The sequence below is a fragment of the Trichechus manatus genome, unplaced genomic scaffold, assembly GCF_000243295.1.
Source record: "Trichechus manatus latirostris isolate Lorelei unplaced genomic scaffold, TriManLat1.0 scaffold00067, whole genome shotgun sequence".
In the NCBI taxonomy this organism is placed as follows: domain Eukaryota; kingdom Metazoa; phylum Chordata; class Mammalia; order Sirenia; family Trichechidae; genus Trichechus; species Trichechus manatus.
This window is the reverse complement of record NW_004444003.1, coordinates 11,064,329-11,083,502: the sequence shown is the minus strand read 5'-3', so window position 1 is coordinate 11,083,502 and position 19,174 is coordinate 11,064,329. Positions and strand designations below refer to the sequence as shown.

The 19,174-nt window shown below is 39.8% G+C and overlaps 1 protein-coding gene across 1 annotated transcript in view; it reads right to left on the bottom strand.

Moving 5' to 3' along the window:
• The window catches only part of ITIH5 (inter-alpha-trypsin inhibitor heavy chain 5), a 115,960-nt gene that overhangs the window by 28,897 nt on the left and 67,889 nt on the right, over positions 1-19,174 (bottom strand). Inside the window, exons 6-7 of the mRNA XM_004379733.2 lie at positions 14,686-14,855; positions 13,860-13,976 (exon numbers count right to left, since the gene is read on the bottom strand). Of these exons, the coding sequence (XP_004379790.2) occupies positions 13,860-13,976; positions 14,686-14,855 (287 nt within the window). The remainder of the gene's footprint in view (positions 1-13,859; positions 13,977-14,685; positions 14,856-19,174) is intronic.

Here is a 19,174-nt window from a genome sequence, read left to right as displayed (position 1 = left end):
TTGGACTAATCTTTCCCTTGTGTCTTTAGTTGTCTTCATTTTCCCTTGCTCCTGAAGGAGTGAGATGAGTGGAGTATCTTAGATGGCTGCTCACTGGCTTTTAAGACACCAGACGCTACCCACCAAAGTAGAACGTAGAAAATTTTCTCTATAAACTATGTTATGCCAATTGAGCTAGATGTTCCCCAAGACCATGGTCCCTACAGCCCTCAGCCTAGCAATTCAGTCCCTAAGGGAGTTTGGATTTGTCCATGGAGCTTCCATGAGCTTACCCTGAACAAGTTGTGCTGGCTTTTCCAGTATTGTGTACTGTCTTACCCTTCACCATAGTTATCACTTATCTATGGTCTATTTAGTGTTTTTCCACCCCACCCCTCCCTTCCCTCGTAACCATCAAAGATTGTTTCTTCTTGTGTATAAACCTTTTCATAAGTTTTTAAAGTAGTGGTCTCACACAGTATTTGTCACAAAGGAAAATTCTTGAAGGAAATTCAAAGTACTACTCCAATGAACACACAAATGATAAGAAAGCAAAACAGCCTTATTGCTGATAGGAAGAAAGTTTTAGTGGTCTGGATAGAAGATCAAACCAGTCACAACACTCCCTTAAGCCAAAGCCTAATCCAGAGCAAAGCCCTAACTCTTCAATTCGATGAAGACTGAGAGAGGTAAGGAAGCTGCAGAAGAAAAGCTTGAAGCTAGCAGAGGTTGGTTCATGAGGTCTAAGGAAAGAAGCCATCTCCATAACATAAAAGTGTGAGGTGAAGCAGCAAGTGCTGATGTAGAAGCTGCAACAAGTTATCCAGAAAATCTAGCAAAGATAAGTGATGAAGGTGGCTACACTAAACACAGATTTTCAGTGTAGATGAAACAGCCTTATATTAAAAGAAGATGCCATCTAGGATTTTCATAGCTAGAGAGGAGAAGGCAATGCCTGGCTTCAAAGCTTCAAAAGACAGGCTGACTCTCTTGTTAGAGGCTAATGCAGCTGGTGACTTTAAGTTAAAGCCAATGCTCATTTACCGTTCTGTAAATCCTAGGGCCCCTGAGAATTATGCTAAATCTTCTCTGCCTGTGATCTGTAAAGGGAACAAAGCCTGAATGACAGCACATCTGTTTACAACATGGTTTACTGAATACTTTAAGCCCACTGTTCCTATTGTTCAGAAAAAAAGATTCCTTTCAAAATATTACTGTTCATTAACAATGCACCCAGTCACCCAAGAGCTCTGATGGAGATGTACAAGGAGATTCATGTTGTTTTCATGCCTGCTAATACAGCATTCATTCCGCAGCCCATGTATCAAGGAATAATTTTGACTTTCAAGTTTTATTATTTAAAAAATACACTTCATAAGGCTATAGCTGCCATAGATAGTGATTCCTCTGATGGATCTGGGCAAAGTAAATCGAAAACCTTCTGGAAAGGATTCACCATTCTAGATGCTATTAAGAACATTCGTGATTCACGGGGGGAGGTCAAAGTATCAACATTAACAGGAGTTTGGGAGAAGTTGATTCCAATCCTCATGGGTGACTTTGAGGGGTTCAAGACTTCAATGGAGGAAGTAACTGCAGATGTGGTGGAAACAGCAAGAGAACTAGAATTAGAAGTGGCGCCTGAAGATGTGACTGAATTGCTGCAATCTCATGATAAAACTTTAATGGAGGGGGAGTTACTTCTTATGGATGAACAAACAAAGTAGTTTCTTGAGATGGGATCTACTCCTGGCGAAAATGCTGTGAACATTGTTGAAATGACAACAAAGGATTTAGAATATTACATAAACTTAGTTGATAAAGCAGTGGCAGGGTTTGAGAGGACTGACTCCAATTCTGAAAGAAGTTCTCCTGTGGGTAAAATGCTATCAAACAGCATTGCATGCTACAGAGAAATCTTTCATGAAAGGAAGAGTCAATCAATGCAGCAAACTTCACTGTTGTCTTATTTTAAAGAAATTGCCATAGCCACCCCAACCATTAGCAACCACCACCCTGATCAATCATCAGCCATCAACACCGAGGCAAGATCCTCCACCAGCAAAAAGATTACGACTCACTGAAGGCTCAGATGATGCTTAGTGTTTTTTGGAACAAAGTATTTTATAATTAGGGTATGTACTTTTTTTAGACATAATGCTATTGCACACTTAACAGTCTACAGTATAGTGTAAACATAACTTTTATATGCACTGGGAAACCAAAAATTTCATGTGACTCACTTTATTGCAATATTTGCTCCATTGCAGTGGTCTGGAACCAAACCCGCAATATCTCCAAGGTATGCCTGTATGTTGAAGTCCTAAACCCTGTACCTGTGAATGTGGCAGGTATGGGAAATAGGGTCTTTGAAGACATGTTGTCAGTTAGGTTAACATGACATCATACTGCAGTACGGTGGGTCCTAATCCTATACGACTGATGTCCTTATGAAAGAGGAGAAGATTCAGAGACAGGGAGACAGAGGAAGGATGCTATGTGACATTGCAGCTGCAAGCCAAGGAATGCCTTCAAAGTCTCCTTCAAAGTCTCAGAAGGAATCAACAAGGCCAACACCTTAATCTCAGGCTCCCAGCCACCTGAACTGTGAGACAAGAAATTTCTGTTTTTATAAGCCACCCAAAAAACCGTTGTTGTCAAGTCAATTCCAACTCACAGCAACCCTGCAGGACAGAGTAGAACTGCCGCATAGGGTTTCCAAGGAGCAGCTGGTGGATTCGAACCGCTGACCTTTTGGTTAGCAGCCAAACACTTAACCACTGCGCCACCAGGGCTCCTATAAGCCACCCAGTGTGTGGTATTTCATTATAGCAGCCCTAGGAAACAAATAGTGAGGTATTAGGCAAATCCATTTTTCATACTTCATATGTAAATAACTCGAATCCCAAACATTTTTTTTTTTCACTTTTCCTCATGTGGAAGGCTAGTACTTATCAAGATTTAGCTTCACTGTCCATCCCATACTTCTCATTCTAGCCAAGAATACAGCCTTATTAATTCCATCTGAGGCCCCAGGTGGTCATCCCAGGAAATGATTTCCTGCTCTAACAGGAAGTAAGTAAGAGGCTGCTGACCAGGAAAAGTTCACCTCAGTTTATGGATCTCCTTTGTAATTCGTGTCTTCTATCGATTGTTCTGACAATTTATTGTACTGACTAAAATGACTGAGTTCTTGGTCCTCAAGGCCTGGTCTAAATTCTGAAGTCTGTATTGCCCAACTGCATGTTTGGCTTCTGGAGCCTGTTTCATTCTAGGGATGTGTGTGTGTGTGTGTGTGTGTGTGTGCGAGAGTGTGTGAGAGTGTGTGAGAGTGTGTGAGAGAGTGTGTGTGTGTGTGTGTGTGTGTGGTCTGACTCTCTGACTGCCTTTTGACCCATTCAACTGGCCTCTAACCCATTCAACTTTCCCTTAAGTATGAGTTCTTTTGATACTTGTTTTCCTGACTTAGCTCCATCCTAGGCCACTCTAAACTCTCAGGTACATGCCTTCACAAATATCAAGAATGCAAAACACAGACAGATACGGAGAGGTTGTGAAAAATCCATGCTGAAATGTAAGATAGGGAAACAATTGTGTAAGAACCAAACACAGAATATAAAAAGAATATATGGATTGTATATACAAGAAAATATTTAGAGGAAATGGAGTGACCCTCTGCCATAAGGCAGGGAGAGTGATATTTTCCCTGTGTCTCTTTCCATCCACCTGTACTCTTAAAGTCATCATGATACTGGGAAGTAAGTTTTTACTGCAGGAGCGAAAGGATCGTAAAGCTAGGTGAATGTAACTGTTGGGTTTGGAGAGGATCCTTTGGTTAGCAACCTTTTCTTGTCTTCCTTATTTGCATTAGGAGATCTCTTTGGTTCTGGAGAGCGAGAGGGGCCAGACTAGAGAAGGTTTCCTTAGCCATATGGATGAGGGCTAAATGAAACCTTACATCTCTTCCTATGTTGTCTGGCTCAGTTACCTGGGGATAAAAAGCAAATCAGGCATCAGAGCTTTGCATTAGTAAAGGTTGTACATTTGGCTGAGCTTTCAGACATGCTGCATATCTCAGGAATCTGAGCTAGTAAATGAATGAACGGGTATGGAGAAAGGTGGGTGGGAGTAGGGGGCTGAATAATTCCAATAACCCTTACTTAATCTGACCTAGGAAGCCTGGTTTTCCCACCTGGCCCCTAACTCCTGTTTTGTTTTCTTCTATGTATTTTCTTCAAATCCAGTACATTCCCAAAACTTTCCCGTCTTCTGAATATCTCTGAGTACCCAGTCCCTTTAGCTCACTGCTGCCCTCAGCAGAGCACAGACATGGCAAACCAGAAATGGACCAGTCTTTCCTCTTGCATTTTTGTCTTGCTCACTGGACCTTGCTGCCCTCTCTTAGGAACATACCATTCGGCATTTTATCACAGAGGTCTGTGTTTTCTCCAGTTGTTTCCTAGCTCCTGAGAACATACCATTCGGCATTTTATCACAGAGGTCTGTGTTTTCTCCAGTTGTTTCCTAGCTCCTGAACTTCATTTTCTTTCCTCTAAGACAGTGTTCTCAGACTTTAGCATGCACCAGACTCACCTGGCTGGCCCCACCCCCAGAGTTGCTGATGTTGTAAGTCTAGGGTGAGTCCTGAACATTTGTGTTTCTAAGTTCCCAGGTGATGTTGATGATGATGCTTTGAGACCACACTTGGAAAACCACTATAGGCAGTCCCCGGGTTACGAATATCTGACTTACGTAAAACCAATAGTTACAAACTAACCCCTGTAAAGCCTATTATAGTAAAAATTTGAGAATCATACAATGGTTGATAATAACAAATGGGCACTACTTTGTGATGTGCATCAAAACACTATTATTATTACTGTATTATTATGTTAAAGATGTTTTAGTGTATCTGGAAGTGTTTATTTAATGTCTTATGCATAGAAAAGAGTACACTTATATATTGAGACAAACATCTGACTAACTGACGTTAGATACGAACTGTACCTAACTGTTCTGACTTATGTACAAATTCGACTTACAGGCAGACTTAGAAACAGAACTCGTTTGCAATCCGGGGATTGCCTGTACTCTGACAGGACATTCTATTCTTTCTTTGTTTCATGTCCAGAATGAGGCAGACTCCTTCAGCTCTCTTTCCAATACTGTGTTTTATTTTACAGAGAAGCCTGAGTAAAATGATTGTGGCCCAAATTCAAGTTTAAAAAAAAAAAAAGAGGATGATTCAGATAACCTTATCTGGATGAAGACAGTAACAAAGTTTTGACTGAACTATTTTTAAGGCTTGAGTGCTTTCTTCAATGATGATAATATTGGCCAAATTTCCATTCTTGAAATTCAGCTTTTTATACTTGGCATTGGTCCTGACAGTGAAAATTACCACTTTAGTGAAAAGGTAATTGTGAAAGAGTCATGAAATAACAAATCTTTACAAGGGCCACGTTGGCTAATAATTGAGCACAATAGCTACTATCATCCCAATGCCACCCTGTTTAAGAAGTCACAGATGCAATTTCAATCAGCTGAACATGGGTATGAGATCCCAGGAATAACAAAGCTCTCTGACTCTCTGATAAGCACTTCCACATTTGTTATTTCATTTAATTCTCTTTGACTTATCGCATTTATCTTGTTGTTACGTATAGCAAAGGTTTCCTTTTAGCCCCGATCTAGCCCTTTGCAGAAAAAGTTTGCGACCACTACTCGAGACTGGAGTACCAAATTAGGAAACCAGAGAGAGGGTAGTAGGCTTTTCTGTTATTTACTAGGGTCATGCTTTCAGATGCCTACAACCAGGTCTGTGACCTGACAGGAATGCATGCGTGCAAACAGCCCTATGCTGTTCATTTTTTCTTTGTATGAACACATATTGCCTATGTTCAGAGATGCTTCAAATTATTTACATATGATCCCATTTGGATAAATCTTAACCGCCTTGAAAAACATTTTTTTTAAATACCTCCAATTTATTTCAAGAATATCTATATATCATTGCTGAAGAGAATTTTTTTGAAACTAAAAAAAAAAAAGTTTTCACTTACAGAAAAAATTATTTTGCCCTCTGTCCATCATTTATTACCTCATACTCTGAGTCAGAGTAAAAAAATACCAGTTTTCTCCCACTGTCTTCTGTTAACTGCCCCAAGTCCCCAGTTTTGCAATGTATTTCCAAAGCACACATCTACTGGTGTTTTGACAAAAGCAACTCAGTAGATGAGAATAAATATATTCAAATGAAATGACCTCTAATAATATGACAATCAGTAATTGCCCTAGACCAAAGGTTAGCAAACTATGGCCTGGGAACCAAATCTAGCCTGCTGACTGTTTTTATAAATAAAGTTTTATTGGAGCACAACCACACGCATTCTTTCCAAATTGTCTCTGGCTGCTTTTGCTCTACAACAGCAGGACTGACTTGAGTAAATACAACGGAGACCATGTGGCCTGCAAAGCTTAAGATATTTACCATCTGTCCCTTTATAGAACGTGTTTGCTGATCCCCTCTCTAGACTTTGAGTGCAAAATTATGAAACCAGAAAGGGGTCTTGCTTTCAGACATTTACAACAAGACTTGTGACCCAAGGAGGTAGTATAGGAGTACACAAGGCTCTATATTGTCCATTTTTTCTATATGATAGTCACAGAATGCCTATGTTCAGTTGTTATTTGATGCTGAGTAAGATGACTCATGGTGACCCCATCTATAACAGAATGCCACACTGCCCAGTTCTGCACCATCTTCACAATTGTTGGTATGCTCAAGTCCATTGTTGTGGCCACTGTGTATTCTGAGTACCTTCCAACCTAAAGGGCTCATCTCCCAGTACTATCTTGGACAATATTCTGTTGTGAGCTATAAGGTTTTCATTGGCTAGTTTTTGGAAGTAGATTGCCAGGCCTTTCTTCCTAGTCTGTCTTAGAATGGAAGCTCCACTGAAAACTGCCCATCTTAGGTAAAACCCTGCTGGTATTTGAAGTGCCAGTGGCATAGCTTCCAGCATCACAGCAACACGCAAACACAACAGTAGGACAAACTGACAGACAGGTGGTGGCTTACGTTCAAATTCTTCAGACATGATCTCATTTGTATGCTTGCATCCCTCGTCTTTTCTGAGCTCCCTTATTTATTCATTCAGGGATCTCTCCCCTCCTAACCAGATCACAACTCCTCAGAGGTGCTTCCAGGTTCTGCTGTCCCTGCAAGCATTCTTCCAGGCTGTTCAGTGAACCTCAGACTGCCCCTTCTGATCCCTATCATTTAAAAGCTACTTTCTTCATATCCTAATATCTTTCCAGAATGCTCCCTTTCAAAAAGTGGCAGCTCTACATATTCTTGAAGAGGATGCTGGATTATTATACACCATTAGACACCATGGGACCTCTTAGTCACCTATCTTTTCTTCACTCTGCACCTCTGCTGTCTCCAAGCTTGTCCAATCCAAATCATAAAAGGGAAGGAAGTCTGTATCCCTTTGAATGCTGGTGGTGTTCTTAATGTTAAATAATAAAATACTCCTAGTTAATTATTATGGACTGGAGCAGAACAGCTCCACTAATTTTTCACACCACGCTGCTGGCTGACGCAGGTGACATCTGTGTGCACTCAGCCGAGACGGCAGCATTCGATATCACATCACATGGAGATAAGAACAGGTAGACTCTAAGAGCTTGAGAGGGGGTCTAATGTCATGGTGAAGCATGGTGCCTTTAGAGTGGGATATATCTGGTTTGAATCCTAACTCTTCTACTTATAACTTTATATATTTCAGCACAGTTATGTCACCTTCCTACTTATATAATGGGGACAATAATGTCCATGTCATTGGATAGCTTAAAGATTAAATGAGAAAACATACAAAACCCTTAGAATGCTTGGTATGTATTGATCACTCAATGGTAGTTCTGTGCATTAAAAAATTTAAGCTACGTTTAATGTTTATGTGCTGGTATGCCTTTCGACACAAATAATTACCTAGTATAAGTCAGGTATCAGGGCAGTGGTGGTTCAGTGACAGAATTCTCTAGTTCCATGCGGGAGACCCAGGTTTAATTCCCAGCCAAGGTACCTCTTGTGCTGCCACCACCCATCAGTGGTGGTTCAGTGTAAGAATTCTCGCCTTCCATGCTGGAGAGAGCCAGGTCCAAATGCTGGCAATGCACCTCATGCTCAGCCGCCACCTGTCTGAAGGTGGAGGCTTGAGTGTTGCTATGATGCTGAACAGGTTTCAGTAGAGCTTCCAGACTAACACAGACTAGGAAGAAAGGCCTGACAATCTACTTCCAAAAAATCAGTCATTGAAAACGCTATGGATCACAATAGTACAATCATGGGGATGAAGTAGAACCAGGCAGTGTTTCATTCTATTGTGCATGGGGTCACCATGAGTAGGGGGCCAACTCAATGGCAGCTAACAACAACAATGACATGTCAGGTACTATGCTAGGAGCTGGGGATACAAACTATAATGATCAGTAACAAAAAAGTCCTCAAACCTATGGACTCTTGGCCTGTAAGGCTACACATAAAATATTCAGATTTTGGACATAAAATAGCCAATTGTAGATAGTGAAGAAGAAACTGGTGTCCAGGAGCTTAAAGTAAACCAGTGAAGAAAGCACAAATGACATTCAGATTGCAGTCTTTCAATTCATTACTTCACAGGAAACCTCATTTTAATTTGGCAATTACAGAGCAGAAATACTAAGTTTGTTCCTTACCCTCTGAAATTATTGACTAAATTAAATGGAGGTAGCTTCCAAAAGCTACATAGGAAAACCTAGAATTGAAATAGAGTGGCACAGATTATGGGAACAAGCAGGAAAAGCATCTGCTAAATAATACATTAGTCACTGCTGGGTTGCCAGAGAGGGTCCCTTGGCCAAGCTCATTAGTATGTGGACAAAAGTAGTAGTAGATCTAATTTCACAAGGAAGAGAAAAAGAACAAAGTGTAGGCCTTGGTCAAGGGAAAATGTAGTTAATCAATTATATAGTATCCTAAATTTTCCCAAGGATACGCTTGTTTGCTAGTGCCAATGCTTTTAAGCATGTGACCAACAAGAAAAAAATAAAGCTCTATCCTAAGCGTTCAGCTGCTAACTGAAAAGTCAGCAATTTGAACCCATCCAGCAGCTCCATGGGAGAAAAGACCTAGCAATCTGCTGCTATGAAGAATGCATCCTAGAAAACCCTATGGGGCAGTTCTTCTCTGTCTCTTGGGGTCGCCAATGAGTCAAAATCGACTCAACAGCACCTAACAACATCCTAATCGCTGTGTTTTATTCTTTTTGTTGCTCTTCTCAGCTCCCACTCTTACTGAGGAGTTTTACTAGCTCAGACTGGAAGGCAGGAATCTTGCCTGACCCAGCACCAGAGCTATGCCTCAAGACATTCATACCGGAGAGAAAACAGAGCCAAGCCCTATGCCAGCAACCTGCAGGGTCCTATCACTGTTCCTGAGCTGGGTGACTCCTGGTGCCAGGCTCACATTCCCACTGTGATCAGGACAAGAACCAGAAAATGCCAGAAGCACACAGCTTTAGGTGCTCCCTGGACACAAGTGCCTTCCTTCCCTTACTGGCTATATGTTTCAAGGTTGCATGATCTTTATGACTCCTAATAAATCAATTGTTCAAGTAATTATTAAACACCAACTATGTGCTCTGCACTGTGATAAATAGAGTAAAATATTTCAGGTTCATCAAAGATGAGGGGAGCCCAGAACATCCAGAATAACAGTGAATGATTCTTTTTTATTACTATTGTGGCAAATATATATGTAACAAATCATTTGCCATTTCAACATTTGTCATGTGTATTAGTTAAGTTTATCATGTTGTTCAACCATTACCATTATCCGTTTCCAAATTCTCCTATCACCTTTAACAGAAGCTCCGTGTCCCCTAAGCAGTGAGTCCTCCTTTTCCCTCTCCCTTCCATCTGTCCCTGAATGATTCTTAATGGAATGTGAATGGACCTGTGACAAATATCTGATGCTGCCAAGCCTGCTGACACAATATGAAAGACCCGTGCTTCGGGGTAATTGTCCTCTTCACCAGTGGACATGGCATTTTATGCAAGACTCTAGGAGGGGCCACCGGGGCTTTTTACTTAGTGCCGTGGCCTTACAGAAGCTGAGAGCTGCTAAAATAGTCAACAGTTTTCAAATCCACTCAAGGCAGCAATGGGCTTTAGAGATGTCTCAGAGGCTTCTGACACGTGTTTGGCTGGTCCAGGGTGGTTCTCTTGGAAAGAGGCCATCCCATAGCTTAGAAGCCAGCAGGGTGCATGCCAGACTTCCAGTGACTAGCATAGCAAGGAATAGGATTTTAATATCCGGGAATGAAGGAAGGGAGGAAAATAACAAATGGTATGGCATCTGTCATTACATTGCTTTTGCTCAACACAAGGAAATCCCTGCCTTCCAAAATGTAACCTTCTCAACTGGGTCTTGAAATGTAAAACTATAAAAACCCTTGTATCCATTTGCATTTCCATTAGTTGCACACAACAATGCTGCCTCACCACACTGCTCCCTGTACGGAGGCACCACAGCATCATGGTTTGCCTCATGGGCTTTGCCATCAGTCATAGGTTTGAAGCCTGCCCCTACCATTTACTAGCTGAGATATCTATCTCTGAAAAGCCTTAGTTTCTCCACCAGTAAAATGGGAGTAGTAAACAAATTGTTATAAGGATTAAGTATTTTTTAAAAATAATTCACTTAATACCCTTTGCATAATGTCTAGTGTGTTGAAAATACCCCATGCCATATTTTTAAGATGTGCCCAACTAATTTTTATTATTAAAGGTAAGTTTAAGAGGCCCTAATTTAGTTGACTGGTTTTCTCTGTACAATTTGGGGTAGGATTTGTCTTTCTGGGTATTATTAGGTAAGGAGATTATGGGTAGTTGTCTCATCAGAAGTGGAAGCAGACCCTTATGACCTGGAATGAAGGCTTGAGGTTAATCACTGAAGTGACTCAGGCACTTGAAGAAGCAGGTTCTTCAAGCTGCTGTAGCCTTTGGGTAACCAATGACCTTTGAGTGAAGATGCAGTAGAAATGATCATGCATTCTATCTTTCTGGTACTTCTTAATATTTACTGGGAAATAATTTCAATACATAATTTTGCTGAATTCTCCAAATGCATACTATAGAAATTGCTTGTCATTATAAATGATTACACTATTTAAAGGTTGACACTATGAAGATAAAAATAGTATTTCTCTTAATGTGCATTTCTTAAATTATAATTCCTATTAAAGATAAAACTCCTGTCTTGCTGCTGCACAAAGTTTTCCAGGCTTTTATTAACTTTTATCATGTTTTTATTGACAACAAAATTTTAAAATTTTTACATAGCTAAAGTTATTGATCTTTTCCTTTGAAATTACTTTCACTGCAAACCAAAACATTCTCTGGAGGAATATGTCATTATCCTAGTCTCAAATTATTTCTACAATCAAATTTTCAAATATAATATCCATCATGCAATCAAAGATAACCAGTCACACAAGAAGAAAAAACAACAGACAATAAAAACAGCCCTCAGATAAGCTCCAGAGATTGAAATGATCAGACACAGACTTTAAAACAACCATGTTCAAAAAGATTAAAAAAACATTATTTAAAACTCCATAAAATAACTAAAAACCCTAAAAGGTGATATAGCAAATTTGGGAAAGAAAAAAAAAGAACTCAAATAGGAATTCTAGAAAAAAAAAATATAATTGAAATGGATGAGTTTAACAGCAGATTAGACATACCTGAAGAGAGAATTTGTGAACTGGAAGACAGGTTTGCAATAAAAGCATGGAAAGGCAAATGATGGAATATACAGAAGAGAGCACAAGAGACATAGAGGATATGAAGAAAAGATCTAACACTGGAATTTCAGAACGAAAAGTGAACAGAAACAATTTCAAAGATAATGACTGAGGATTTTTCCATGAATCCACATATTCATGATGCCCTAGGAAACTTAGGAAGAATAAATTCAAAGAAACCCACTTAGAATCATTACATTAAGACTATAGAAAACTAAAGACAAAGAGAAGAATCTTAAAAGCAGTCAACAATAAAACAGAGAATACCTTCAGAGGAACAACAGTTAAAATATCACTGACTTTTTAACAGCAACGGTGGAAGCCAGCAACAGTGCAATGCATCATCAATGTACTGAAAGAAAATAACAACCAACCTAGAATTCCATACCCAGAAGAAATATCCTTAAAGAATGAAAGTGAAATAGATCATTTTCAGACAAACAAAAACTGAAGATTCTTCACCAGTGGATCCATATTTAAAAGGATACTGAGTATTCTTTAGAAAAGTAAAGATGGAAGGTTAGTGATTCAGAAAGGTAGGAAAAGCAATAAAAATGGAGGAGTCAGCAGGCTAAGTTCTGTACAAGAATGTGATGCTGAAGAACAAGGAGGTGGTTTACAGGGTAAGGATATCTTCTCCCTGTTATTAGTTAGAAATTATATTTGGCTATCTTCTTAAAAAATAAACACTATCCTCATATCACATTTTGCAATATATTTTTTTGATATTTGGTGGGGGGAGAGGAAACCTAGATCCCATGAAGAAAAGAGCAGCAGGTTTTACTTCATGATTTTTTAAATATAAATGGCCAAAGAAACTATTTACAAAATAATAAATTGAGGGAAAATATCTGTTATAGCTTATCAGTTAGAATTAGGTTCAACTGTGGGGCTCTAGGATGTGAACTGGGGATGGAAACAGGTGGGATAAGTGGTCTTTATGAACTTTTAGATACTATTTGACTTATTAAACCATATATTTGCATTATTAATTGATAAAATAGGAATTGGGTTAAAAAAGAAAAGCTGAAGATCTAAGTTTTGATGTATGTAGGGATATTAGTTGGTCTGGTGGCCAATAGTTCTGTTTTCCATTATGGTTTGTAAGTTGGAAATAACATTAAAAAAAGTAAGATAAGAAATTGCCTTTTCCAGTGGTTTGTAAGAAAAAATAGTTGTACAGTTTCCCCTCTGTATCCGTGGGTTCCGCATCCATGGATTCATAGGAGTTCTCCCGTATCTGTGGTTTCCCTTTCTGTGGTTTCAGTTACCTGCGTGGTCAACAGCAGTCCTGGGCTTGGCTACAGCCACTGCCTTCGTCATAACCACCTATTTGGGATCCCAGCTGCCCAGAGTCCTCAGACCTTCACCTCTTAGTCTTCCTTTCTCAGGGGCATGTTGGCTGGGCTGCTCTCCGAAGATGGGAGGGAACAGGGCCTTAGCATGAGAGGTGCAGGCAGGGTGGTCCCATTTTATATAAGGGACTTGAGCATCTGTGGATTTTAGTATCTGCGTGGGGTGGGGGTGGGGGGTGTCCTGGAACCAATCCCCCATGGGTACCGAGAGACGACTATATATTCAGGATAATTTAATTTTTCCTAGATGTCCCCTTAATGCTTCTCACAGCCCTTAATCCTAAGGACAGGCCAAAGGGACTGTTAATGATTCTGTTCCATTGGTGTCATAGGGCATCATCACTGAACAGAATTATTCCGTCAACAGTGGTGCTGGTGAGTGGCCCTTTTGGTGTACTGCCGTGTGCACACATTATTCACTCTGCTAGGCCCCTTTATTTTGAGGTGTTTCTATAGCATGCCCCTCTGCCTTCTTAAAAATACCATGCTAAAATAAAATGATAGTTTATGTCAATGGTTTAAGTAAATCAGTTCTGGAATGTTCTCTGTAAGCAGGAACAACTGGATAGAAAAGTTAAATAATGATATTTGCATCAACTGGACTTCATTCACAAAGATCATTGCTGCAGGCAGAAGTGGGAGAGGAAGAACCAGGCAGCTGGCACTCACTCACCTGCCGGAGTTTGGTTCCCACCATGGACGCACTGCTGTCAAGCACAAATACCACGTTCTTGGGTAAAGGAGGAAGGTCTTTAGGGGCAAAGTAGTGCACAAAATAGCCATTTAGAACCTGGTGGAGGAAAAGGAACATAAGAATGGTAGTACTCAGAAAGGGAGGAAAAGGAACTAAAATGAATAGTCCATGGAACTTTGAAAAGTCACAGACACCATACAGAACCGAGGGTTCAGAGTCCATATCCAGAACAAAATGATCTATGGTCCTGATCCCTTCAAGGGAACTAATTGCTAATTTAACCTGTATAAGGATGGAATCATCCCTTAAAATTTTATTGAATAGGTCTACTAATTCCATTTTAATTATCCATCCCCTCTGACTCTTATCTCTTGAGAACCCTGCTTCCTACATTATCTCGTTTTTACCAAGAATCTTACAAGTTGAGACAAGGTCGTCTATATTCTGAGCACACATTATTACATATTAATATTCCCACCGTGTCTCTAGAGCAATAAAACATAAAGGGGAATGAGCCACGGAGTAGTGTCTTTTAATTAAAAGTGAAAAGCAACTAAAATTCTAACTTCACCTAAAACACTGCAAGGAAAATTATAGATTTTATTTACTCTCCAGGTTATTGAAGCAGGAAATAGTTACCATTAGCCTCTGGCAAGGAAGCACCACTAGTCTCTCTGAAGACATATTTTGTGTTAAAACAGATTTTCTAAGAGCTAGAAAGTTCTCTCTCCTTCAAGTAAGTACTGGAATCCCCAGTTCTCATCAACTAAAAGTATCAAGAAAACAACAATGATGAATCCATTACCTGGATGTCCCCAATGCTCTGTTCCCTATTGACATCATATCTAATGATGAAATCTCCCAAAATGCCATTCTGGGCAATCCTGGCTTGTTGTATCACACTAGGCTTAAAAATGACTTTGGCAGAAGTTTCATTTTGGTTGATAACAGTAGAAGGAGGAGCCCCCGAATCATCTGCAAATAAGATATACACACAATTAATACTTAAATATATAATTTTTTTTCTGAAAAGAAATAAGGACTGCTTTTGCATGGGTACAGAGGGTTAAACTTAATTTTATTTCAGCTTTGTATTTCACATGAACTTCCAAGACTCTATTAACAGTGTATCACAATGCAAGAGACATGTTATCATATATTTTACTTTCATGCCTCCTTTTTAACCTTTTCTTATGAAAACTTTTAAAACAACTATTTTTTTTAATGTTGTATCTATCCCTTCACCATTTCTTGCTAGAATATTTTAACACAAATCCCAGGCATCATATTTCATCCATAAATACTTCAGTATATATCTTTAACTGTAAGAACTTTTTGAAACATAACCACAAAACCATGCTCACAGGTAAAAACATTAATATTCAATGACTTAATACTTGCTAACATTCAGTCTGTATTTAAATTTCCCTGATTCTCTAAAAAAACGTCTTGATACAGTTGATTTGGTGAAATCAGGATCAATACAAGGTGGACACATCACATTTAGTTTATATGTCTCTTAAATCCATTTTAATCTCTAGCAGTGTCCCCTCCCTCCACTTCTTTTCTAATGTTACATAGTATATATTGTGGAAATCTGGTCATTTGTCCTCTGGAATTTCTCACATTCTGCATTTTGTGATTGTTTCCTCGTGATGCCCTTTAACCTGTTCTTCTATTCCAGTGGTTATCACCCTTGACTCACATTGTAACATCTGGGGGAGCTACGCAAAAATACTAAAGCCTTGGCCAAAACCAAACCCACTGCCCTGGAGTTGATTCCAACTCATAGCGACCCTACAGGACAAAGTAGGACTGCCCCATAGGATTTCCAAGGCTGTAATCTTTATGAAAGCAGACTGCCACATCTTTCACCCAGGGAGTGACTGGTGGATTCAAGCTACTGACCTTTGAGTTCACAGCCAAGCATTTAACCCCTGCACCACCAGGGCTCCTCCAAGGTTGAGAAGCACTGCTCAAGCCCCTGTTTCCTTGTGTTCTGGTAGGTAGAGCTAAGAGGCTTGATTAGATTCAGGTTCAGTTCTTCTGGCAAGAATGCTTCATAGGTAATGCTGAGTGCTTTCTACCTCATCACATAAGAAGTTGTTTCCTGTTAGTGCCGGTAAGATTGATCGTGGGTTCAGGTGTTGCCAGCCTGATCCCTCATTATAGAGTTTCCCATCTATCTTTCACTTGACACTTTAGCAATCGCTGATGATGCTAGTCTAGATCTATTACTTCATTAAGATTACAGAATGGCGATTTCTAATTCTATCATCCTATCCATTTTAAATTCTTCAATAAAGGAAACCTTTCCCTCATCAATCATTTGGTTGCCTAACATACCGTTTATCCAAAAAGTTTGTCTTCCTTTTAAAAAAAACATTTCCCAAAGTTTTCTGCAAGCATGAACCTTTGGATATAAATTAGAATTAAAGAAAGATGAACAGATACAATGTAATTTGTGAAAAAATAGTGAGAAGACAGATTAAACAAAGAGCATTCCAGTTTTTACTCGTGAGCTTCATTTCCTGTTCGATCACACAGAGAATTATTTAGCAGATTACTCACATTTCTAATTCCAAACATCACAAAATCTACGTACTTAGCAGCAGAAATCCAAATTTTTCAGATCTGCATGTACCATGAAGAATATGAAAATAAAAATAAGAATTCTTAATCACCAGTATATGTGGAGGCTTTTATCTAGATACTGAATCAAAGGCAGGCTTAAACCTGCTGCAAAGCATCTGATTATCTTTTAAGTCCACTTAAGTAGATACCACGGAGTAGGCTAACCAGCAATTTTCTATCACCAAATAGCAGAATAAAAAAGGAAATGGTCAGAGTAATTTGTACTTGAAACTACAAGCACTGCTTCTGCTCAGGGCTTATCAGACACTAAAGTCAAAGGGAGTTTAAACTTTTTCTTTGACAGAACAGACAATTATTTTTCAGAGACAATTTAGGTGTAACCTTAACAGGAATCACAGGGCAGAAGTGATTCTTCTATTTTTGCACTTATCAAGGGCAGGAATTTGGGAAGTAATCAGAGAGCTAGCAAATAGGAAAGTTTATTCTTGTAGAAAGACAGTTGTAGAAAAGAGAGCATGCATCCAACAGATCTGCTCATTGGAAGAAGGAGTTGGGACATTGAGAAGGCACACTGACACATGTCACCGTCCAGTTCACCAGCACAGCTGAAAATGCCTTAAAACCATTAGAGGGGAGGAAGAGGAGAGGAAAGGCTGAAAATGGAAAGGTCCTTGAAATCAAAGGAAAGTGCACGCTCTCTGGACTCAATTTCTCATTGATGATTATTAGTAAAGCACCAAGAAAGAGAGGCAAGATAATACAGCAGCTAAGAACTCAGGACTATGAGTCAGAAGGACCTGTATTCAAATATGGCTCTATCTCTTATTGGCTGTGAGATCTTGGGCAAGTTACTGAGCCTCAAATATCTCATCTGTAAAATGGATTAACGGTAGTACCTAGCTCACACTATTGAAAAGATCAGGTGATGCTAACTACAATATTATAACTATATTATTATCAATTGCCTTGTGATGGATCACTTTTATATGGCCTTTCTAGCCATGGTCTTGTAACTCCTACCAAATGATTGGGTGGGACTATGCAAATAAAGTGTTTGTTGTCTACCAAGGGGATTGGACAGCTTGCTAATAATGCAAATAGGGTGTATGAAACCCTAACAAGGAGATTGGTCGGTTTTTCCATCCCACTAGGCTTAAAATGAGCCATCCCAGAGATGGATGGGAGGGACCCCACTACCACCAAGAAAAAAAGACAGGAGCAGAGTGTGTCCTTTGGACCCTGGGTCCCTGCCCTGAGAACCTCCTAGGCCCAGGAGATATAGACAGAGAGCTGTAACACTGGAGATGACAAAAGACAGAAGTGGCAGCAGAGAAACAGCAGCATCAGAACCAGGAGACTGGCACAAGAGGGCACAGTGGGCTTCCCAGCCCACTGAGCAAGGTGGTTACAGTGGGTATCCCAACCCATGGAGCAAGAGAGCTGAATGCCTTCAGGCAGTAGGCTCCCTGGTGGAGTAGGGTGCTTCAGGGCACTTACTGGGAGAGCTAAAGAGCTTTGTTAACACCTGCCTGAGCAACGCAGAGGCTGGGCTGAGGGGTCGTTGGGCTGAGGGCCAGAGAGAGGCCTGCCTGCAGGTATGGCCAAGAGGCTGCCTGACTGAAGAACTGTACCCTGAGTCGTTCCTGATCCTAAATTGTAACCTGTTACTTCCCTAATAAACCCCATAACTGTGAGTATAGTCTGTGAGTTCTCTGTCGCCACTGCAACGAATTAACGAACCCAGCAGAGAAGAAGAGAGTGCCATGGGAGAGACAGCTGGTGTCAAAATAGTAAAAAGATTGGAGGGTGAAGGTATGTCTGACCTCCATCTCACAGCAATCAGTCTTGGGCTGTTAATCTTGATTCTCCTTTCCCCTTGTGAAGTATAAGGAGGTTTGACACTGCTGCCATACCATTTTTACATCAATATTAGCTAATGTTATTATCAATCTTAACTATATACAAAATAGAAGGCTAGGGAATTCAAGGTAAAACCATCAAACAAGTCAAATTTGGGTACTACATGGCAATGGAAAATAAAGAACTATTGCTACATACAAAAACACGGTTGAATCTCAGTCATGTTGAGCGAAAAATAGCAGATACAAAAGAGTGTACTCTAGGCTTCCATTTACATAAAGTTCAAAAACAAGCACAACTTATTCATGGCAACTGAAGCAGAATGGTGGCTACCTTTGGGGGTGAGTACTGACTGGGAAAGAGTATGAGGGATCCTTTGGAGGTGGTGAAAATAGTCTGTGTCTTGATCTGTATGGGTATATACATATGTATAAATTCATCAAGCTATTCACATAAGATCTATGCACTTTAATCTATGTACATTCCAATTTCTTTTTTTTTTTTAATTTTGGATTTGTTGGGAGTTGAATAGCAGAACAGATTGAACAAGTATTTCCTAGCATGGAACATAACAATATTATTTTCCAAACAGACTCTTGACTGTTATTTTCATTAGGGTAAATTACTGTTTTGTGTAGGAATTTTATGGAAATTAGGTGTTTTCAGAGTAATTCCAGCTTGAAGAATTAGGAGCAGGGAGAGAAGTTACTGGTAAGCACTGTCCAGTGCAGCAACAGTAAATTCTAAGAAAGATGTCTAGTGGTATGGGCAGCTTTTACAACTCATCTCATTAGAAGTGTTGAAACAAAGCGTGCATAAGCCACCTGCAGGGATGTAGT